The sequence below is a fragment of the Papaver somniferum genome, unplaced genomic scaffold, assembly GCF_003573695.1.
Source record: "Papaver somniferum cultivar HN1 unplaced genomic scaffold, ASM357369v1 unplaced-scaffold_125, whole genome shotgun sequence".
Taxonomy (NCBI): domain Eukaryota; kingdom Viridiplantae; phylum Streptophyta; class Magnoliopsida; order Ranunculales; family Papaveraceae; genus Papaver; species Papaver somniferum.
Genome location: NW_020621603.1, coordinates 1,235,475 through 1,255,905, shown reverse-complemented (window position 1 = coordinate 1,255,905; position 20,431 = coordinate 1,235,475). Strand labels below are relative to the sequence as shown.

Sequence of the window (20,431 nt, the reverse complement as noted above, 5' to 3'; positions counted from 1 at the left end):
TCATGTAAGTATATTGAGCGGCTCAATGAATATGCCAGTGGAGAGGATATCACACGTGGCTCTGTTTTCTTGCAGAGTGACGTCACATCAGATGCAAGGTTTTACGATTTTAACAACCCTAAGCTAAAAACCACCATCAACATTAAGTCCCCTGCTTAGCTCAGAACAAACGCATTGTTGCGCGGTAAGCATGAGATGGTGACATATGAGGATAAAATCGAAACAACAAGTCATGAAGAGATTTTCAGGGAGATTTGGCTAACCTTTGTCAGGAGGTACGAAGAATCTGCGATCCTTGCGTCGGCGGTTTCGCATAAATTTGGTTTGGCCGTGGGGTGTTGGCCTCAGCACTGCAACTTTGGCTGCTAATTGGCAGAGGTGGTACTGCGACTTGGTCCTCGTAGCGGCGAATGTTGCTAGCCGGCTAAGTTACGGAATGCATGGAGATGCCGCTGTCTTAAACGGCCAAGATGGTGCTTCCTTGACTGGTGGAGATGGCGCTGCTTTGAACGGCCAAGATGACGCTGTTTTGAATGGCTACGGAAAGGTGGATGGCGTGTCTATCTTGGAAGGGTCGATGGCGAGGCTAGCTTGGAAGGGCCGATGGCGAGGCTAGCTTGGAAGGGCCAATGGCATGACTAGCTTGGAAGGGACAATGGCATGACTAGCTTGGAAGGGACAATGGTGAGGCTAGCTTGGAAAGGCCAATGGCATGACTAGCTTGGAAGGGCCAATGGCATGACTAGCTTGGAAGGGCCAATGTAATGGCTCGCTTGGAAAGGCCAATGGAGCGTTGGCTTTGAATGATGGATAAATGATGGACGGCGCTGCTTGCTTGGCTACATCCATGGAATGGTGCTGCTGGTTATATCCGCGTAGCAGCGCTGTTGTCTAGGTCCGTGGAGCGGTGCTGTTGGCTAGGTCCGTGGAGCGGTGATGTTGGCTAGGTATGTGGAGCGGTGGATGGCACTTGGCTGGCTTAGGTCACGGAGAAGTAGAGATGGCACGGCTGGCTCCTGATTCGTGGAATGGTGGATATGACACTTGGAAGGCTCGCTGGCTGGATCACGGAATGATGGAGCGTTGGCGCTAACTTAACCATAGAGTGCCGGAGTCATGGAGAGTTGGCTTTGACCAAAGTCATGGAGAGTTGGCTTGACCACGGAGTGATGGAGCCATGGAGTGTTTGTAGGTTGAGCGACTGGTGTCCCTCGTGCTGGCGCGCTGCTGGTTCGGTCATGGAGCGGAGATATTGGCACACTACTTGTCCGGCTATGGAGCATGAGTGTGGTGTGCCTAGTCATCTATTCTCGTTCATGGAGCAATAAGGAATCCTTATTATGTTCAAACTCTAGAAACCGTGTTCGTATGAAAAGGGGTATCGACCCTCTTCTGTTTTTGTTGTTCGTTCTGCTTCGTGCTTTCATATACAGTGTCTGGATCCTCTTCGTCATTTGGCAGCGGTGGTAGAGAGAGCATTAATGGAAACAAATCAATCTCCAATAATTATAATCAACGGCAAGGCAAGCCAGGAGAACTCAAGGTAGATGATCTCGCATGTATCCACCCAACAGTACCGCCGATCTTTTCCAGAATATGTAATAAGGCTCTGACTCCAGAAGAATGAGTATCTAACCTCTCCAGTGGATTTAAAAATTTACCAAACTCCATTGCGATCTTGGGATAGATGGATGAAACACATGCTCGGCAATGATCATGTCAGGGCCAATCCTGGAGATTGTGGTTGCGTTGTTGGTCCATCCTTGATTTTAGGTTATTTGATGCCTGGACTTTCTGATTGCGATGATGATATGCTGTGGATGCTTGCATGGTCTAAATCTTCTGGAGCCATTGGGTGAAGTAGACGAGCTGAGAGCGTTCCGTTGCTGATATGCTGCTATCAAGTCTTTAAGGATTTCATTCCAAGCGACATCCTTTGCACCATCTTCTGAATCTTGGACTATTGCATGGAACGGGATGCGGTGAGCAGTCCCCAGTTATACTTCTGTTAGATCCGATGACGTGGCCGTATATGTGAATGTATCTCTTTGACGTACTTTTGGGGTCTTTGATGCGCATGTACGACTTCATGTTGAGAAATTCTTGCGGCTCGTAAAATTTCGACAGCGATGATGCTGAAATCGGGAATAACCTGGTTGAGGGCAGTGAAGGCACCCCATTCTGGTGGTCCCCATGTGTGATTATCCTGAGCCTATTTTCTCGTGGAAGATGTCCTTCTGCTGCATTCACTGGTAAGGTGGTGACTGCGTTTAAGCGTCTAAACATGAAGGAGGCTTCAGTCCCCAGGTGTAGCCTACTTTAATTGCATCCCCTTGAATCCACGCCTATGGGATTTGATACAATCTTATCATAGTCTCCTGGATGTGATGCTGGGATGCTTTGAATATCACATGGACGAAACATTCTCGGTAACGAAGAAGTAGAAGTGAGAGAGTCACGTCGTTAATCGTGGCTCCCTTTGTTTCTTCAAGAAAAATGTTTCGGCCGCGTCTCTGGAGTTATCTCATGAATGCTTGATTATTGTCGGGGATGGACCGTGATGAGAAGTCCCCAGTCGCACTTCTCTTTGGTTACTGAAGTTGTTTTCTCTGAGTAGGCTTGGGATCCGCCGCGGCCTCGTAAAGTGTTGCAGGCGCCTTCTAGATAGAGAGGTGATGATATTCTTACGCTACACCTTTGAAGGGTGGATGACCTTGTCGTGGCTATGACTTTTGGTTGACCGAGTCTTCTGAGCTTTGACAGTGAAAGGATCATGTGTAGAGCCTCGTCCCCAAGTGTGGTTTACATGTGTTATATCTGGTGTGGTCGGTGAGTTGAACATGATAAGGATATCACCATCTTGCATCCGTACTGGCGACTCTATTACTTCTTCCATGTGAAACTAAAACACGGAGAAGTACGGATTACCCTTGTAGCGGTTGTTGCCATGGTGAAGCTCTGGATGGTATCGACAAAAGAGCAGCAACAGTTCTTGGCAGCAGATGTGATCAGAAGAGACCACATCGTGTGGGAACCAAAATAGGTTGGCTGGAATTGCATGGGCGTCCATGGAAGCAAAGGGATTGGCTGGATGCGTAAGCGAGTAAATTGTCCACGACCACGAGGTTTGGCGAGATGGATCAAAAAGTGGCCACAACTGCGATCCTTGGCTGGATGTGATCACCATCCTTGACAGGGAGGAGTGTGGTGGCTACGGGAAAGAACCTTGGAAGGAAGGAGTGTGGAGGATACGGCACGATCTTTGGCAGGAATAAGTGGCGTTGAAGCGGCTTCGGCTTTTGGAGAGGACGTTGAAGCGGAGAGACTTCTGGAGAGAACGTTAAAGCGGAGCAGTTGCTGGAGAACGTTGAAGTGGAGTCGCTGCTGGAGAACGTTGAAGTGGAGCCGCTGCTGGAGAACGTTGAAGCGGAGAGACTTCTGGAGAGAACGTTGAAGCAGCTCCTGGAGAAAACCGTTGAAGCGACTCCTAGAGAAAACTCCAGTGAGGGCGCCATTAACCCTTGACTTCGGAAAACGACTTGGTACGATATGAAATATGGGAAGACGTCACAAATAGTGTTGGTCGGCAAGTAGCGTTTTTCTCCTCATGGGAAAGAATACGCTTCTTCTGTTTGATTTTCCCTTGCAACTCTCAAAGCCTTGACGGTTACAATGTTGAATTCGGAGGTCGCGCCAATCAGCGTGCTGTCAAACTCGACATCCTTCAAGTGAACAGTGGTAAGGAGTCCCCAGTTCCATCTATCAATCGTGCTTTCCAGGAGAGGTTGGGGTTCGGGAACGGCTTCCCTAGCTGGAAACAGCTGCTTTCCTGATCCAGTACGGTTGAGGGATGCAAATATGTTTTGACGTTGCGCCTTGGAGAAATACATAATCTCACATAAATGTTTCATCATAGACTGCACGATTTTGTGGGTGAAGTCCCCAGAAATCATGCAGCTCCTGACGGGAAGAGGGTCTCTGTGAACTCATGAGGGTTGCTGATTTTCTTTTCCCCGATTTTGGAGAGGTCGTTCTTGATCTTCACGTGTGATGAAATTGGATTGATGATTCTTTTCTACTGGGCGTTCAGGATCAACGCGAGCCTCTTCATCTATAAAGGCGCGTCCTGCTAAATTGCTTGTGCCGGATGTTAAAAGTATTCCTTGTCAGCTCGATCTGGGGTTGACGTGACTCTTGTAGCAGCCGCTCGTTAGTGTCTTGAGGAAAATAGCCATGTCCTTCTGAGTTGTGGCCATGTCTGTCTGAGCCCTACGAGAACTTTTTGTCTTTCCATCAAATCAACAGTAGTAAGGGGAGGTTGGCTTCCCCCGTATCCTCCAGTCTCTCGTCCAGTAATGGAGTAACAGCGACTCTAGTGACGGTTGGAGGTGTCAGACATGTAGAAACGGTGGGAGAGGCGGCAACGACTCTGGCGATCGGTGGTGTAACACCTGAAGGAACATTTTCCGCACTGCTGGTGTTGGAGGGTGGCGTATTAATGCCATTGGATGGAGTGTTAGTATCAGGGATGATTTCAACGCTAGTGTTCTCAAGGTTTGTTGCTGATCCGAACCTGAGTTCTACCATCTTGAGATCGTGTTGAAGAACGGTATTGGAAATTGGAAATTGATGTTGTAACCGAGAGATTAATCTCCCACTGTGGTCGCCAATTGTTTGTGGGTGAAAACCGTTTTTGCTGATTTTGGTAATTTTGGGTGTGTGGGTGATAAACGAATCTAAACCCTAAACAATGTACTGCACGGGAGTACTTTTGATTCAAGAGATCAATCTGTACAATCCTGGCCTAAATCAAGAAATGGACGTTCCAGGCTTGCTTCGGTCACAAAGTGAAGGAGAAGGGTTGGTCTTAGGGAGGGAAGCGAAGAAAGTGTTGAGACCAGAATAGTTGATTCTGGAAGTGTGGGAGTTTTGCGACTTGTATCAGAAAGTAGAACTGTCTAGCAGAGTGAGAAAGCTATCAGATGATTTATGTATGTGGTATTGTTCTCCCGACCGAAACTTGTTGTTGGTGGAAAATAGGTGAGACCTATTTATACAAGTTGCAACAAAACGTACCCTGGTCTCGTGGGAAGTGGAAAATATTGAGTGGTGGAAGAAGGGAGTAACGGGTAACGCCGTGAATTTATGTTCCCATAATGAAGGATACGTTTACACCATTATTTCTTGCCATTACTAACCGCCCCGCTTTATGACACTTTCTGTAACGGGCGTATTGCACGCCGCATGCTGTAAACCGCCAAACCAATACCCTGATGAGTATCCCCCAGTTTGTGACATGTTTTGATGTCTCGAGTGTTTTCGTGGAAAACATGTAGCACTTTGGTACGTGTGGCAAGTTTAGAATTGAGAGGCTTGCCGTAGGTAAATAGCATATGTGATGCTAGGCTCGTTTTGGCTAGTCGAAGTGGCGCCAATAGTAGTTCATGGTGGCATGCCAGTGGCTCTGGCACGGTGGCATGCCAGTGTCTCTGGCACGGTGGCATGCCAGTGGTGTTGCGGCATGGCCAAAGCTAAAAATTGGCTCCGTGGCCAAAGTTAGGGTTTGGCTCCGTGGAAGAATTCGCCGTGGAAGAATTAGGGCTTGGCGTTGCCAAGTCTCCATGGAAGAATTCGTCGTGGAAGAATTAGGGCTTGGTGTGGACAAGGCTCCGTGGAAGAATTTGCCGTGGGTGGCTATTTATGGCAGGTTTCCACGAAGTGGCATGTTTGCGAGGTAGCATGTTGGGGAAGTTGGCATGTTGCGAAGTTGTCGCGGTAGAGTGGCATGTTGGCATGCTACCGCGGTAGAGTGGCATGTTAGCATGCCGACCAATATGTTGTTGTGGTAGGGAGCGTTTGGCTTGTCAATTTAGCATGGTGGCGCGACAGGGTGCGTTTGGTCTTTAATGTATAGTGGCAAGTTCAGAGCAACTTGATTGGCCCAAAAGGGGGCCGGCCAAACATAGGGCGCGACTATACTTCTGGTGAGAGTATGGCGAGTTTAAAGAGACCTGATTGGTCGAGGAAATATGGTCGGGGAGTGGCCAATGGCGCTAGATGGCCTCGGGCATGGCCACGCCTCTTTTTGCTGCTGCGGCTCCCTGTTTTCTCTTATTCTGAGCGAGGTTCTGCACATGTTAATCCATGGCAGATTAATTACTTACAGGGGGTTAGTCCTCAAGTGATTTTGGGGGAGTTGAGTGTATTTTAAATCTCAGGGATTTTGAGAGAGTTTGAGAGAGTGTAGGGAGTTTGAGAGAGTTTTGTGTTTTTGAGTTCAGGGAGTTTGGGGGAGTGTAGGGAGTTTGAGAGAGTTTATTAGAGGGAGTTTGGGGGAGTTTGAGAGAGTTCACTCTAACTCATTCTCTTTTAAGAAACAATAAACCCTTATTTGCAAATAACATTGATCTTTAATCAAAAGAAAAAAATAAATGAAAATGATCATATCTCTGTATCAATAGTATGTTATTTTGTGCAACGAGATAATTTTTTTTCCCTTCAATTTAACGGTCTCCATACAATTCTAACTCCCTTTGTTCACGAACATTTTCCCACATATCATCCACTATACTATTTCTCCATGCATTAGCTTCTTGACGTTGTTGTTCTTGAGTTTGTTGTGTCAAAATTTCATCGTCATTTACAAGCGTTGATGGATGGCTATCTTCCTCTTCCTCGACCGGAAACTCATCTGAACGGCATTCTTTTCGTAAGAAGTTGTGTAGGCCTGCACAAGCTGTCATTATCTCCGCTTGCACCTGATACGGAAATGGAGGTTGAGACTTAAAGATCAAGAAACGAGACTTCACAACACCGAACAATATTTCAACTACATTCCTCAAAGAAGCATGACGCATGTTAAATAATTCTTCAGCCTTTTTCGCATGATTACCCGTACCAGAAAATTCTTTCAAATGATAACGTTGGCCACGAAATGGTGTTAAAAAATATCGTCGGTTTGCAAACCCACCATCCCCCAAGTAATATTTACCTGAATAAAACACAAAAAGAAAACTTCGTCAAGTAGAACCCGAATATAACTTAACCAAAAAACTCAAAACTTCACATTAGATAAAAGTAAAATTACCTTGCTGTATTTTCAGTCCATTTATTTTTGTCATTGTGTCATTAAGTATTTTCGAATCATGAGCAGACCCTTCTCATCCACTGAGCACGTATATGAACTCCAAGTCGAAGTTGCAAACCGCTAACACATTTTGAGATGTAATTCCATGTCGATTCCGATAAAGCATGAATTAGAACTCTGCACAAAATAGAAGAAAAAAAATATCAAATTTAGTTTTCAGTAAGTAACACACACATACCTCAAAGTAATTGTTCCACATCTCGTCGGATCCAGTAATCATCTTGTTAGCATCATCCCAACCGAATCCAGAAGTACAAGATTTAAACAAATCCTGGTATTGACCAAATCTAGTCTTCAGCTATCTATGTTTCCCTTTATAGTTCTCAAAATATTTGTCACAACCACATGCTTGGTTAAGTTTTGGAAGTATCTCCTCTTCCACTATTCTCTTAGTAAAACATCCACTAGTGTCTTTCTTCTTCTTCTCAAGTGTAGCTTCTACCAACAGTTCCAATAATTTCTCAGTCTCTCGAGTTGTCCATTGTTTGTAATTCGTAGTCACTTCCGTTTCCGGTTCCGTATTCTTATTCTTCCTAACATTCTTTTCCTTCTTGTTGTTTTCAGCAGGTTGGATGGATTTTTCCATTCTATGGTGTGACATGTTAGCTACATTAGTACTTAGACTAATACTAGAACTTAACAAAGCAAGGATAGTAATAACACCAAACAGTCTAATGTAAACATGATAAAAAAATGTGAGACTAGATTACACAGTACTAACACGCAGAGCTACTTAGCCAAATTTTTAAGCAAAGAAAATCCCTTAGCAACTCCTTGCAACAAAAGCATCGTATGAATTGGCTAAAACACGCCAATACGGAATGAAGTACGCCACTGTATTGAACTTTGGCATATAGAATAGAAGAGAAGTATGTGTCTAAATAAGAGGACTTAACAAGTGATAGTGATTCTCAATGACACCCATGCAAAGTAGCAAGCCAATTAATGCATGATGACATAACAAATTATGAAGATAGCTGTAAAGGAATTATGTTTCACCGAAGCACAGTTTCAGATTGTCCAATCTTTGCAGTACTAATACTTACCTGATCCTCTTGAAATTTTTATGGTACACTTAAAACTCAATATTCCACAACACACTCAAAAATCATAACATTCCAACGGTTCATTAAAAAGATACATTACTCAGAACCCGACTACTTTCAATACGTGCATACAGAATTCAGTTCCGGATTTCTCACACTTTGGTGTACCTAAAGTGATTAGAACTTCATGAAATTTCTAAAGTAGGTAACCTTCATATATACAAACATCATACTAAAATTTCAGCTTTGTCCGATAAGCAGAGAATGAGATAAATAGGAATCAGTCCCCTATTCGGGATTTAAACTCAGCAGACCATAGTCATATATTGTGCAAGCTTTGCAGTAGAAAACGTGACCTGATCCACGTGAAAATTTTACTGTACTTCTATAACAAGGTAAACTACGACATACTCAAATTTCATCATATTCCAACGGTTGAATTTAAATATATCAGTATAATAAAATCATGCAATTTCTTACCAAGATCTTTTGAACCACAAATTAGGGTTTTGACAGAGAGAGAGTACCCACAAAAAAAAGCTATACACACAATCAAAATAAACAATCATGGAGATCAAAGATATGAAAAACAATCAAAATAGTACACAAATCAAATTATTATAAACAATCATGGAGATCAAAGAAGAAAAAAAACATACCTGGAAAAAAAACGTTTCCTCTTCTTTCTCCTATGGTTTTCTACGCACCAAACTCCTTCCCAAATCTCTACTCTTTTGAGAGATTTGTTGTGAGACCAAAATACACTAAAAACTCCTTCGAACTCCCCAAAGCAACCAACTCCCTAGTACTGTAGGGTTTTATGACTAACAGGGAGTTCAAGAGCTTTTTTTAAACTCTCAAGCGACTAACAGGTGTTTTCTAGAGAGTTTAGGAGACTCCTATAAACTCCCCCACGACTAACGGAGATTTGGAGAGACTCCCTCAAACTCCCTCAGGACTAACAGGAGAAAACCTAAATACATTAAAATCTCTCGAACTCTCCCATGACTAACCCCTTGTTAGTTTGTTTAGGCTTAATTTTGACAAGCAAGGTATGGTATATTGTGCGAGGCGCGAAACCCTAACTTCTGCAAGTTAGTCAGGACGATTGACTGAATTCTATGTGTCGACACAGAGCTCTTTTAAGTTCGTTGCCAGAGAGCAGCGTGCTTTTCTGATTGAATAACTTATGCAGAGATCTTATTCTTGATACTTGGAGATTCGTGCTACTCTGCTGCGAGTGAACACGAATCGTCATGCCATATCAACATTAAGAGTTCAGCTGGAGAACATAGCATAGAAGGCATTCAGAGGAACTTATATTAAGTGAATATACGCGAGGCGCCGAAATTTACAGAACATCTGGGATTCGCCCGTCTGGATAAATTTCATGTAAGTATATTGAGCGGCTCAATGAATATGCCAGTGGAGAGGATAGCAAACGTGGTTTTGTTTCCTTGCAGAGTGACGTCACATCAGATGCAAGGTTTTACGATTTTAACCCTAAGTTAAAAACCACCATCAACATTAAGTCCCCTGCTTAGCTCGGAACAGTAGCATTGCTGCGGGGTAAGCATGAGATGGTGACAGATGAGGATAAAATCAAAACAACAAGTCATGAAGAGATTGTCAGGGAGATTTTGCTAACCTTCTTCAAGAGGTACGAAGAATCTGCGATCCTTGCATCGGCGGTTTCGCATAAATTTGGGTTGGCCGTGGGGTGCTGGCCTCAGCACTGCAACTTTGGCAGCTAATTGGCAGAGGTGGTACTACGACTTGGTCCTCGGAGCGGCGAATGTTGCTAGCCGGCTAAGTTACGGAATGCATGGAGATGGCGCTGTCTTGAACGACCAAGATGGTGCTTCCTTGAGATGGCGATGTCTTACGGAATGCATGGAGATGGCGTTGTCTTATACGGATTTATAAATGTTAAATCCCGTCAACGGTTCGTGATACGGCAGTAATTCGGAACGGCATACGTACGTATATAATTAGCTTTACAAATGTGAGTTCGGTGCTGAAAATTCGGCACATATACATATGTAAATACACAACACAACTATACCAAGTATTATATCCAATTGGATGTATAAAATGTGTATATATGACAAGTTTTCTATGTACAAAATGGGAAGAGAAGTTGGTCCGCAGCTAGAATCTACTTTAAACATTGGCCGTTAGATTTAGGGCACCTTTACATTAATAGTATGATTTCAGGTGAATTTCCTCTACTGTGGTTAAAAGCTGAAAAAAGCTCTCTTCTGAGAGCTTCTGGCCCCACTGGGGTATATTTCAGCCAATAAGAATCTTTTGTTATTTCACACCACCAATATTCCCTATTTACCACACCACTTGAAACCTAAGAATGTATCAGAACGAACCCTAATAACCTCCGTTTTTTCTTCCTAACCCTGTTGTTTTGTTCTCACTTCATCTGTTTCTTTGTATTTGTCCCCGTAAACTTTTCCGGTTGCTGCTCTCTTTTAGTTTTTTTCTTTTTTTTTATTGTTTCAATGATGTTTGTTGTTTTTCCTTTTACTGATTTCTTTTTGTTTCCTAGCCCTAATCTTCACACCACACCAAAAATCACTCGGCATGTTTTCTACGGAGCTCCAGTCTCGTGATGGTTTTCTTAATTTGTTAACAGGTACGATTTCATCAGACACGATTTCCTCAGTATGAACTTTGGTTATATCGAATACGATTTGTCATCATGTGTAATTATTTTTCAATGTTAGGTTTACTCTTTATCTTTTTTTTTTTTTGATTTTTTGGATATAAGTTTGTTTGAATTTTAACATAATCATGGTTTTATATGTTTGCTTATTTGTCAAGAATTAACCTTTCACTGATTTTGATATTGTAGGTGTGGGTTATGAGATCGAATCAGATGATAGTGGGAAATCTTTGTGAAAGGTATATTTGCTTATCTAGATATCCATTGTACTTATTATTTTTGGAATTGATAAAATTGAGTGTTTGGTTCAAAGGTATCCTAAGAAACTACAGTTGCATCTTGGATATCTTAAGGAATAAGAGGATATAATTTTTAACGTAGGTAGTTTTTTTTTGGATTTTCAAGTGTGTTTTTTTAAGAATGATTATGAGTATTTAGATGACATGGTCTTATATGTTTGCTTATTTGTCAAGAATTAACCTTTCACTGATTTTGATATTGTAGGTGTGGGTTATTAATCGAATCAGATTTTGATAGTGGGAAATCTTTGTGAAAGGTATATTTGCTTATCTAGCTATCCATTGTACTTGATAAAATTGAGTGTTTGGTTCAAAGGTATCCTAAGAAACTACAGTTGCATCTTGGATATCTTAAGAATTAAGAGGATATAATTTTTAACGTAATTTTTTTTGGGATTTTCAAGTGTGTTTTTTTAAGAATGATTATGAGTATTTAGATGATTGGGTTGTGAAAAAAATGTGACAATTTTGATTTTGTGATTGATTTTGCTTGGATTAAGGCTGCTGGAGAGAATGTTGCGAATCCGAGATGTTATTTTGATAATAACTTGGTTGGAACTATTAATCTTCATGAGATTATGGCTAAATATGGATGTAAAAACGCAAGTTTTATAAGTTTCTAAATGGTGTATTATATTGGATCGATTTCATGATTTGGTGATTAGCAAGGTGTTTGTTCGTCAAACTGTAGATGGTTTTCTTATCCTCTGCAAAATTTCCTAAAGAAGATTTCATGTGTTGAAAACTTTAACTTAGTTGTCATGAATCAATAATAAACTCAAAAAGGACAACCCTCCAAGAAAAATTGAACAGGTAAATTTTTGTGGTATTAAAATCCTAACTATTTTCCATCCCTGACCGTCTTTGTTTTCCTGATTCTCTTTCGCAAACTCTATTCCCTATTTCGTAACCCTGTTCTCTTTCTCACTTCTCTGATTTCAGAACCCTAATATGATTAGGTAACTCTTTTGTTTTGTTTGTTACAGAGATTAATGTTGATTCATGGTTGGGTTTATCTAGAAGGAAGAAATTCCATCGAGACCAAGGTAATATGAACCAAGTTTAGTATTTATCTTATTATGGTTTCAATTAAATCTTTGTTTAGTGTCGATTCTTTGTTATCATGGCAGTAGATTGATTCTTTGTTACTATATAGATAACGGTGTCTATAGAGTTTTTGTTTGTTTGATTAATTCCGATGTGCCAACGTTTTTTCATTATCTTAATGTGTTAATGTGTGTGCATGGCATAATGGAAGTGTAATGAATCAAGACTTTGCATAATAGACTGGTAATGTATTAACGTCATCATCTTCTTCCATGATTCTACTGTCGCGTGACAAAAATGTCGAAAAAACTAGCCACAAAATTTTTAATCACATCCATTATTATCATGGTTTGATAAACTAAGCTTACGATAATTGTGATATGTAGTTAGTAGGACAACAGCTGCACAACCTTATACCCGGTATGGTAAGCTTGCAGTGTATAGTATTCTTTCGGGGAAAGACGGACGATCATTTATGTTCATGAGCAGTAAGAACAACTTTACAAGATTAAATCCAAATGGAAACAAAAAATTTCACAGAAATAGGTAATGTTCTATGTCAGAAATAGGTAATTTCTTAATATTCATTTTTGTATTGGGTATGCTTAAGCTGTTAAAGTACACATTGGTTCCTAAAACCGGCTCGCTTCTCTTATGTCTTCTTAGTATTTGCTTTAATCCATCCGTGTTGATGGCATATTTTTGGCTTTTAGAAGGCTTTTATGTGAATGCTTTAGAAGGCTTTTTTGTGATTTAAGGCATATATACGCAAGAGATTTGAGGGAAAGTGTGTCTATGTTATAATTGTTAAGTGCAATCGGGAAACACTTATCCAATAAAAACTTCAAAACAGACTCTACATTAACAGGAATCCAATTGGTGCTTGGCTTCTACAAGGGAATAAAGAAGTTGTAGGGCTGTCAAGTCTCAAGACATGACGTTTTAGATCTGTACGTGATACCAGTGGTCACGGAACCCATGCTGCATCGACAGTTTTTTCAGAACTCTATCAGGCATACTACCACCAGGAACCATAAATGCAGCTGCAAATGCAATAGTGGTAATGAGGCGTTTAGTTGATATAGTTTTGGTATGTTCAGTTATTTTTTTATCTTCAAGGGAAAAAAAATATAATGCCACTTTCAAGAATAAGTAGGATTACAATAAATCCTTTTAATGTAAGATCTTATTATTTTGGATTAATTTTACTGTTTCCATTTTTTATTTTGTTGATTACCTATTTTATAACATTACCAATCTTTAGTTTCACTTTCTACAGAATATTTCAGCCCGTGCAGCGCACGGGCGCAACACCTACAATATACTAATGGTAATGAAACACCATTTGTCTTCCCCACGCCGCTCGTTCACAATTCTCTCTCTCTGTTACATCTCCACCAGCAAAACTAAGCATGAATGTTTAAAAATTAAGATCTCCGTGATGAAAGGCATTGGACTTAGCTGTGTGTTTCTACTATCTTGATACAACTAATGATTTTTGTTTCTTCCTCTTAATCTTCAAAACAAATGTAAAATTTCTCCTTTTGAATTTCCAAATGGATATCTTGCTTTTCAGTTTTGTTATACTGGTTCAGTAGGATTTCATCCCAGTCTATAGCTTCGATTTTTAGGTTCTGGAATTTGACAACATAAGAACATCAAAATTTAAATCTCAGTTCATAAGATTTAATCTGTGGCCGAACTGATATGCCGGATTTTCAGAAAATACGGAACGTTCGCGTATAATCCGGCCAGCCCATCAAATACACGAATTAGGTTCGTAGCTGAGGTAGTTCGTGCGCATAGTTCTGTCCCGACCGAAACGTAAAAATTTGAGAATGATTCGCGAATCATTCTGCGAATTGCTAACTAGGCTTTACATTCTTTAAAGTAGAGATCAATCAACAGTACTGTCTTCGTCAAGGCAAATGAAGGAGTTATGGATATTCTGAAGAGGATTGAACCATATGTCACTTATGGGTAAGGAAAGAAGTATTGATATGATATGTCATAATCTGGTTTTACTTTTATTAACTTTGAATAGTGGAAGTATAATTTGATATAGATCCTTACTGATATTAAGCAGTAGAAGATAAATTGTCACCTATAACACTGGAAAAGAGTTTCTTTGTCTACAATTAACTTTCAAATGTTGGGCCTGTTGCCAGAGTCGTATTCCCGGAGTTCTTTTTGCTTTAAACATTATCATTGTACCAGATGACAACCCTTGTATCTGGAAACTGTGAGCGTTATCTGTATTAATAAATAAATACTTCTTATCTTCTTCATCAATGGTTTAACTGGGTTACTAAATGTACTTGACTCTTGCAGGTCTCCTAACTTCCAGACAGTAAAAGATTTGATTTGCAAGAAAGGCTATGGAAAGATTGACAAGCAGAAAACACCGCTAACAGATAATAACCTCATCGAGCAGGTACAAATTGCAAAAAAATTAGAATAGAATTGTGTAGTCATGCTTAATCTGTCAAACAGGAGCCACCGTGATATTACTGGGAACATATAATGTCTCATTTTTCCCATGCATCCATGTCTTACTCACACGAGGGTTTTTGTATGCAACTAATCCATTTGCATCTTGCAGGCACTAGGGCAGTATGGTATTCTATGTATTCGAAGAAATTGTACACGAGATTGCTACTGTCGGTTCACATTTTAAGGAAGTAGTGAACTTCCTATGGCCATTCAAACTGACTAGGCCAGAAGGAGGTAAGCTGCTAAAGAAAACACGATACAGTGATGGTGGTGATGCTGGAAATCGTGCAGATAATATTAATGAACTCATCAATAAGATGAACTGAGAATAGACCGTGAATCAATGATGCTCCTGTTCGCCTAGAAAAATAGAAAGACAAATTAGATAGATACCTTCATATGTCTTCAGTTTATGTGTAATAGACTTTGCTAATCTTGATTAATGATGATACGAGTTTGCGGTTCTCGCGTTGATCAGCAAAAACTCCAGTTTTCTGACCTTTCAATTGGATTGAGGATGAGTTCTGCAGCACTGTATGATGGTGGAACCGCAAAATTTTGGGGCTGCCTTGTGAGGGCACAGGGCACCAAGTACTTGGGGCCTAAAATCTAAGTTCACACTTGTTGGATGTTCTGTCTTCAAACTAGACATTTGTGTAAATGCAGAAGAAACAACTAACAATGGTCTAATATGATTGTCCTCTCTAGAGGGCAGTATGGCCAACCAAATTTTGGGAACAAATGCAGGGCAAACTGTTGCAGAATGAATTAGAAGCTGGTTCAGCAAAAATCAAAATGTTATTTGTGGTGATTAGAATGGCAAAGCGGTCATGGTAAATCTTGGAAGGAAAGATGTCAGCATGATAAGGAGGATTCAGAATTGAAACACTGCAGGGATCAAAATCAACAGAATTAAATAATGACTCCAGACTGATTCCAACTACAGACCCCGGTAAACCTTGTGGCTGGGACTAATCCTAAAAAATGCTGCAGGTGAGCACAGGAGTTCATGATGCATATATGCAGCTGGATTTTTGAGTGCTGAACAAAGGGAATGTCTAGCTTTGTCAGACAAGGACCCTCAGTCTTCAACAAGTTGTATTTGAACTAGATGCTAGATCTATTGTAGGTGCTGGTGGATTATCTTGGCAGATCCGCAACATTGTCTCAGACATCAAAAGTAGTTTCAGCAGGATTTCAAAATTGGAAATGTAAGCACAACCAAGAAATGAATGCTAGATTATTCAGTTTTATCCAAATTTTATGGCTATGCAATTTCACGGCTCTGCAAGTAATGCAGCAAAAAGAAAATATAATCCATTGCTAATTTTTTCTATGAAAACTCACCATTGCAATACAAAAAAGGGTTCCAACTATGAAGCACACCATCAGCATAAACCTATCAGAATTCGATTAGTACTAAAGGAAAAACTCACGGCTTTTACATGACTGATATATTATCATTAGCAGAGATATAATATGAACTTTTTCTCCTGCGCCGCCAATGGCTTTTCGTTTTCCTTCTGAGCAGCATCATGCCTCCACTTTTCAAGAGCATCGATGATGTCCAATGGGCTGTGTACTGATCTCTTGAATTCTGGAGTTCTTTTCAGCACCACCTCATCCTCAGAACGGAGAGGCTGGAAATTTGTGGTTGCTCCAAACTCAAAAATATAATCTGAATGGTTTGGATCACTCTTCATAACCAATTCAGCATCGCATCTGTTGCACTTGAAGTAGAACCTAGAAATCTGAATCCCTAAATCCGTCTCACCGGCGGCTACATCTTCTTTACGGGAATTAAACTTGGTTCCTCTGTTGATGTGATTCCCACAATTTTTGCACCAAATACTCATTGGAAGCTTCATTATTACCCGTTGTACTTTCTTACAATATCTACTCGTCTGAGGTAGTTTTGTGGGATCAAAATCTGGTGGAAAGTACGTATTGAGCACCATCGTTTCTCCCACTCACTTCTTCTCAGAAAAAAAAGAAGAAGAAAAGACGATGAACGAAGGTTTTCTGAATCGATAACAGCAGAGACAAAGAGATTGTATTTATAGCGTTTTGGTTTCTTGTTAGGAGCCTTTTGAGGAAACCAGGCAGTCTGAAAAGGGGAAGTAAATTGAAATTTGAAACAAAACAAAGGCGTACCGCATGGAACAAGGTACCGAATGTGTGGAATAGAGGCACTCAGCGAAACAACGACCCAGAGCCACCACCCGCATGCAAGGGAAAATAATAATAATCAGAAAACCATCGTCATCGTCTGGTCTCCGTAGTTCGATTTGTAAGAGCATCTGCGGTCATGGCTATAAAAGTATTTATGCATCAGAAAGCTGGCATAGTGTGGGTTGCTATTGTATGCACATAGTCCATCTCTCGACACGTGTCCAAAGATCTACACGTGGAAGGCATGCGGACCACTATACCAAGAGGCACTGAAACTACGAACCACCGAGAAGTAGGGAAAGATGCCCTAAACGTTACTTTACCCAATCTCAAGGATAACTCAAAGATCGACGGTAGGGGTTGAACATACTGACATGGGTGTGATGGGACCTGCAGACAACTGACTGTCGCACGCAGCCGACCCAACCACCCACATTAAATGCCCTAACCATAAGGTACGCGTCAAGATATCCAAGGAAGAGAAGGCATCGATCCAACGGTATCAACAACAGTCGCTGGGGGCATCGGTTTGGAACGAAGACACCAGCGGGATTGGCACAGAGAACAAGAAGATAAGATTTCAACGGTCTCTGACAAGAAACCCCGCATATTTTCCCTATAAATACCCTCCTCCTCTGAGAGAGAAGGGGACGACCAATCTGTAAGAGTGAAGAGAGAACTAGGAGAGAGAAATAGGAAGAGTAAGTATGATTTCCATTTCCTCCATTATCGTATTTCACTTAAAGTCATTCGACTTGATATGTAACCCTTCAACGCATAGTGAAACTCAACACCCCGTGGATGTAGGCCTTAGTACTGAACCACGTAAATCTCTGTGTTATTTACGTTTCAGCATCGTATTTACATTTTATTACTTATATCTGGATCGGTCATGCTTCGTAACCCTGTGGGATGATTAATCTAACTTAATCTCGACTAGACAATGACGAGTCCGAAGACTCTGAGTCGATGAATCATCGTGTTTATGCTATTTATAACCGTCATATTGTGTATAACGTCTTTCATTTATGAACGCGAACATTGTTTGTGGACACGTGGATGCCTTCGTGATTTATGTGTTCACAATCTGGCGCTAGAAACAGGGACTGTCCCGGTAAAAGATTTATCTTTCCTGTGATTTTTGAGCCTTTGACACTATTCCTCGTGAAATAGTATCTCAGACGGTTTATTCTAACTTCGTTATGGCCGCCTTTGAAGGCCTTAGCAATTCTATAAGAGTTTTACGTTGATTCTTCTATAAGAATTTTACACTGATTTTTCCATAAGAGTTTTACGCTGATTCTTCTACAAACTTCGTTTACCGACTTGTAAAAACAGCAGATCTGTTTCCTAGGATTTGTCTTCTCTGTTTTAAGGTAACAGATCTGCCATCTGTCCTTTTAAAATACCGAATCTGTCGACTTTGAGTGTTGAAACCGCAGATCTGGTACCTTTGCTGTTTAAAAAAAAACAGATCTGCCAACCATTATCGTTTAAAACCGCAGATCTGTCGTATTAGGATGTTAGAACACATTTAAAACTCCCTCGTGTTTTTCTTAGAGCTTCACGATGGATCGAAGGAATCAAGAAAATCCAATACCTCTGAAGAGGGGAGTAATAGCTGGAATATCGTTTTCGTACCTTCGGTGTCGTGATCGCCCGCACTTAAGTTTAACTATGCTAACAAAACCGTTGTGATCCCCTTTTCCCTCGACTGCTTATCGTCTTTTGCAGGAATCTGACATGGAAAAAGTCAAAGAGGTAGGAAAAGGAAAGGCCCCATCAAAAGAAACGCTGAGGACCACACCAGTTGTGACCCACAGTAAGCAGAAGGGTGAGAAGGCAAAGACAGCGACTTAGAAGGTGGACACAGCTGAGATCACCTCACCAATGAACGCCAACACGATAGCAGTGGCAGCGGAGCCCTTGCGGCACAGGCTAATAAGACCAATCTAGAAACGGGATCACACGTTCATGAGCAACGTGAAGGGTTCACAGAATCAACAATGCACCTGGCAGCCTTCGGAATACCGCAGACAAATGATCAAAACCAGACCATTCCAACCACTCAGCCATTGCTAACGATGAATCAACCCATTGTAACACAAGGAGAGCCACTGATGAGGGCTACCGATCCCCCTTCCCCCCAAATCCATACAAATGACGAAGGTCGAACCATGGCGGTTGGAGGGAAGGGACAGGTCGGGACACCAAACCAAGGATCGAATCATTCCTCCCAATTGATGGCAGAGCTCGAAGAACTAAAGAAGAATCAGAGAACATACGCAGAAGAAGTGGCATTACTGGATAGAGAAAACCAGGAGCTCAAAGATAAGAGGGCGAACCAACATGACGAAGCTAATTCAAAAGCACCAGAGCCAAATCACGATCGAAGAATGGTCGTAAAAAACTAAGCCAATCCCGAGCCCTTGAACCGAGGACACATCAGGGGAAACCGATCGTCAGACCAAGAATATGTTCTCGAAGACTCGGATTACTTCGATAGTAATGATCGAAGACCAGGGCAATCCGCAGCAATAGCCGGCCATCACCGTGCGATGGAAGATCTTCGCGCTGAAATGATGGCAGAGATCAAGCAGCTGAAGGCCAGGCAAGGAGGTGGAAGATTAGAGGAAGTCATGAGAGAAGCTAATACTACTCCTCCAGTCCCAAGCTTAGCCAAAGATGAAATCCCCAAGAAATGTCCGATCCTAGCATTTGAATGCTACGATGGATCCAGCGATCCCGCGGCCCATCTTCGGTATTACAACCGTATGTTGGCCCGATGGGATCAGGACGACGTGGTCCTCTGTAGATATTTACCTTCAAGCTTGAAGGGATCGACTCTTTCCTGGTTTGATAACCTACCTCCCAACTCCATCGGATCGTATGAGCAACTCACCGAAAAGTTTTTAAGAACTTACATGTATAACAAGGCTGTCCACGCTGGGATGGACAAGTTATTCTCATTAGCCATCAGATACAAAGAGACGACCAGGGAATACACGGATAGATGGCATAAGATATGCCAGGCTATAGGGAATATGGACCCAGTGGTCAGCATTAACTTCTACAAGTGGGGTTTAGACAGGATGAGCCCGTTGTTTGTCGAGATTCATGGGAGCATACCCACAACGGAAGAGGATCTTCGAGTAATCATCGAAAAACACGCCAGGTTGGAAGAAATCCAACGAGAAAATCCGAGGGCCCATGATCAAAAATCTCATCGAATTAACTCCACAGAGCAGGCCAGCGGATCGAAAAGAAGTTCAATCGAACGCTCATACGAAGATAGGAGAGAAAGAAGAGAAGGTCCTCGAAACGATGATCGAAGATTCGAAGATCAAGTCTACACGAAGCTAAACACAAGTTACGCTCGAATCTTAAAAGAAATTAAGGGTCGAGAAAACTTGGAATGACCATGGTCAAAAGGAAAGCAACCCCCAAGATCCGAAAAATCGAAGGAATACTGCGACTACCACTTTTTCAATGGGCACCCAACCGAGAAGTACAAGAACTTGAAGATAATGGTCCAAAAGCTTATCGACAA

At 41.5% G+C, this 20,431-nt stretch overlaps 2 protein-coding genes and 1 pseudogene across 2 annotated transcripts; 2 read left to right on the top strand and 1 right to left on the bottom strand.

Annotated features, from left to right (window-relative positions):
- Positions 1 to 436: 436 nt before the first annotated feature.
- On the top strand, positions 437 to 15,055 carry LOC113331555 (annotated as a pseudogene).
- A 1,117-nt stretch (positions 15,056 to 16,172) lies between these two features.
- On the bottom strand, positions 16,173 to 16,667 carry LOC113331554 (YJU2 splicing factor homolog). The gene has a single exon (XM_026578254.1). It carries the CDS (start codon positions 16,665 to 16,667, stop codon positions 16,173 to 16,175), a length of 495 nt encoding a protein of 164 aa, XP_026434039.1.
- Positions 16,668 to 19,439: 2,772 nt separating this feature from the next.
- Positions 19,440 to 20,300, top strand: LOC113331553. Its single transcript, XM_026578253.1, has one exon. The coding sequence runs from the start codon at positions 19,440 to 19,442 to the stop codon at positions 20,298 to 20,300; it is 861 nt and encodes a 286-aa protein (XP_026434038.1).
- The last annotated feature ends 131 nt before the right edge of the window (positions 20,301 to 20,431 follow it).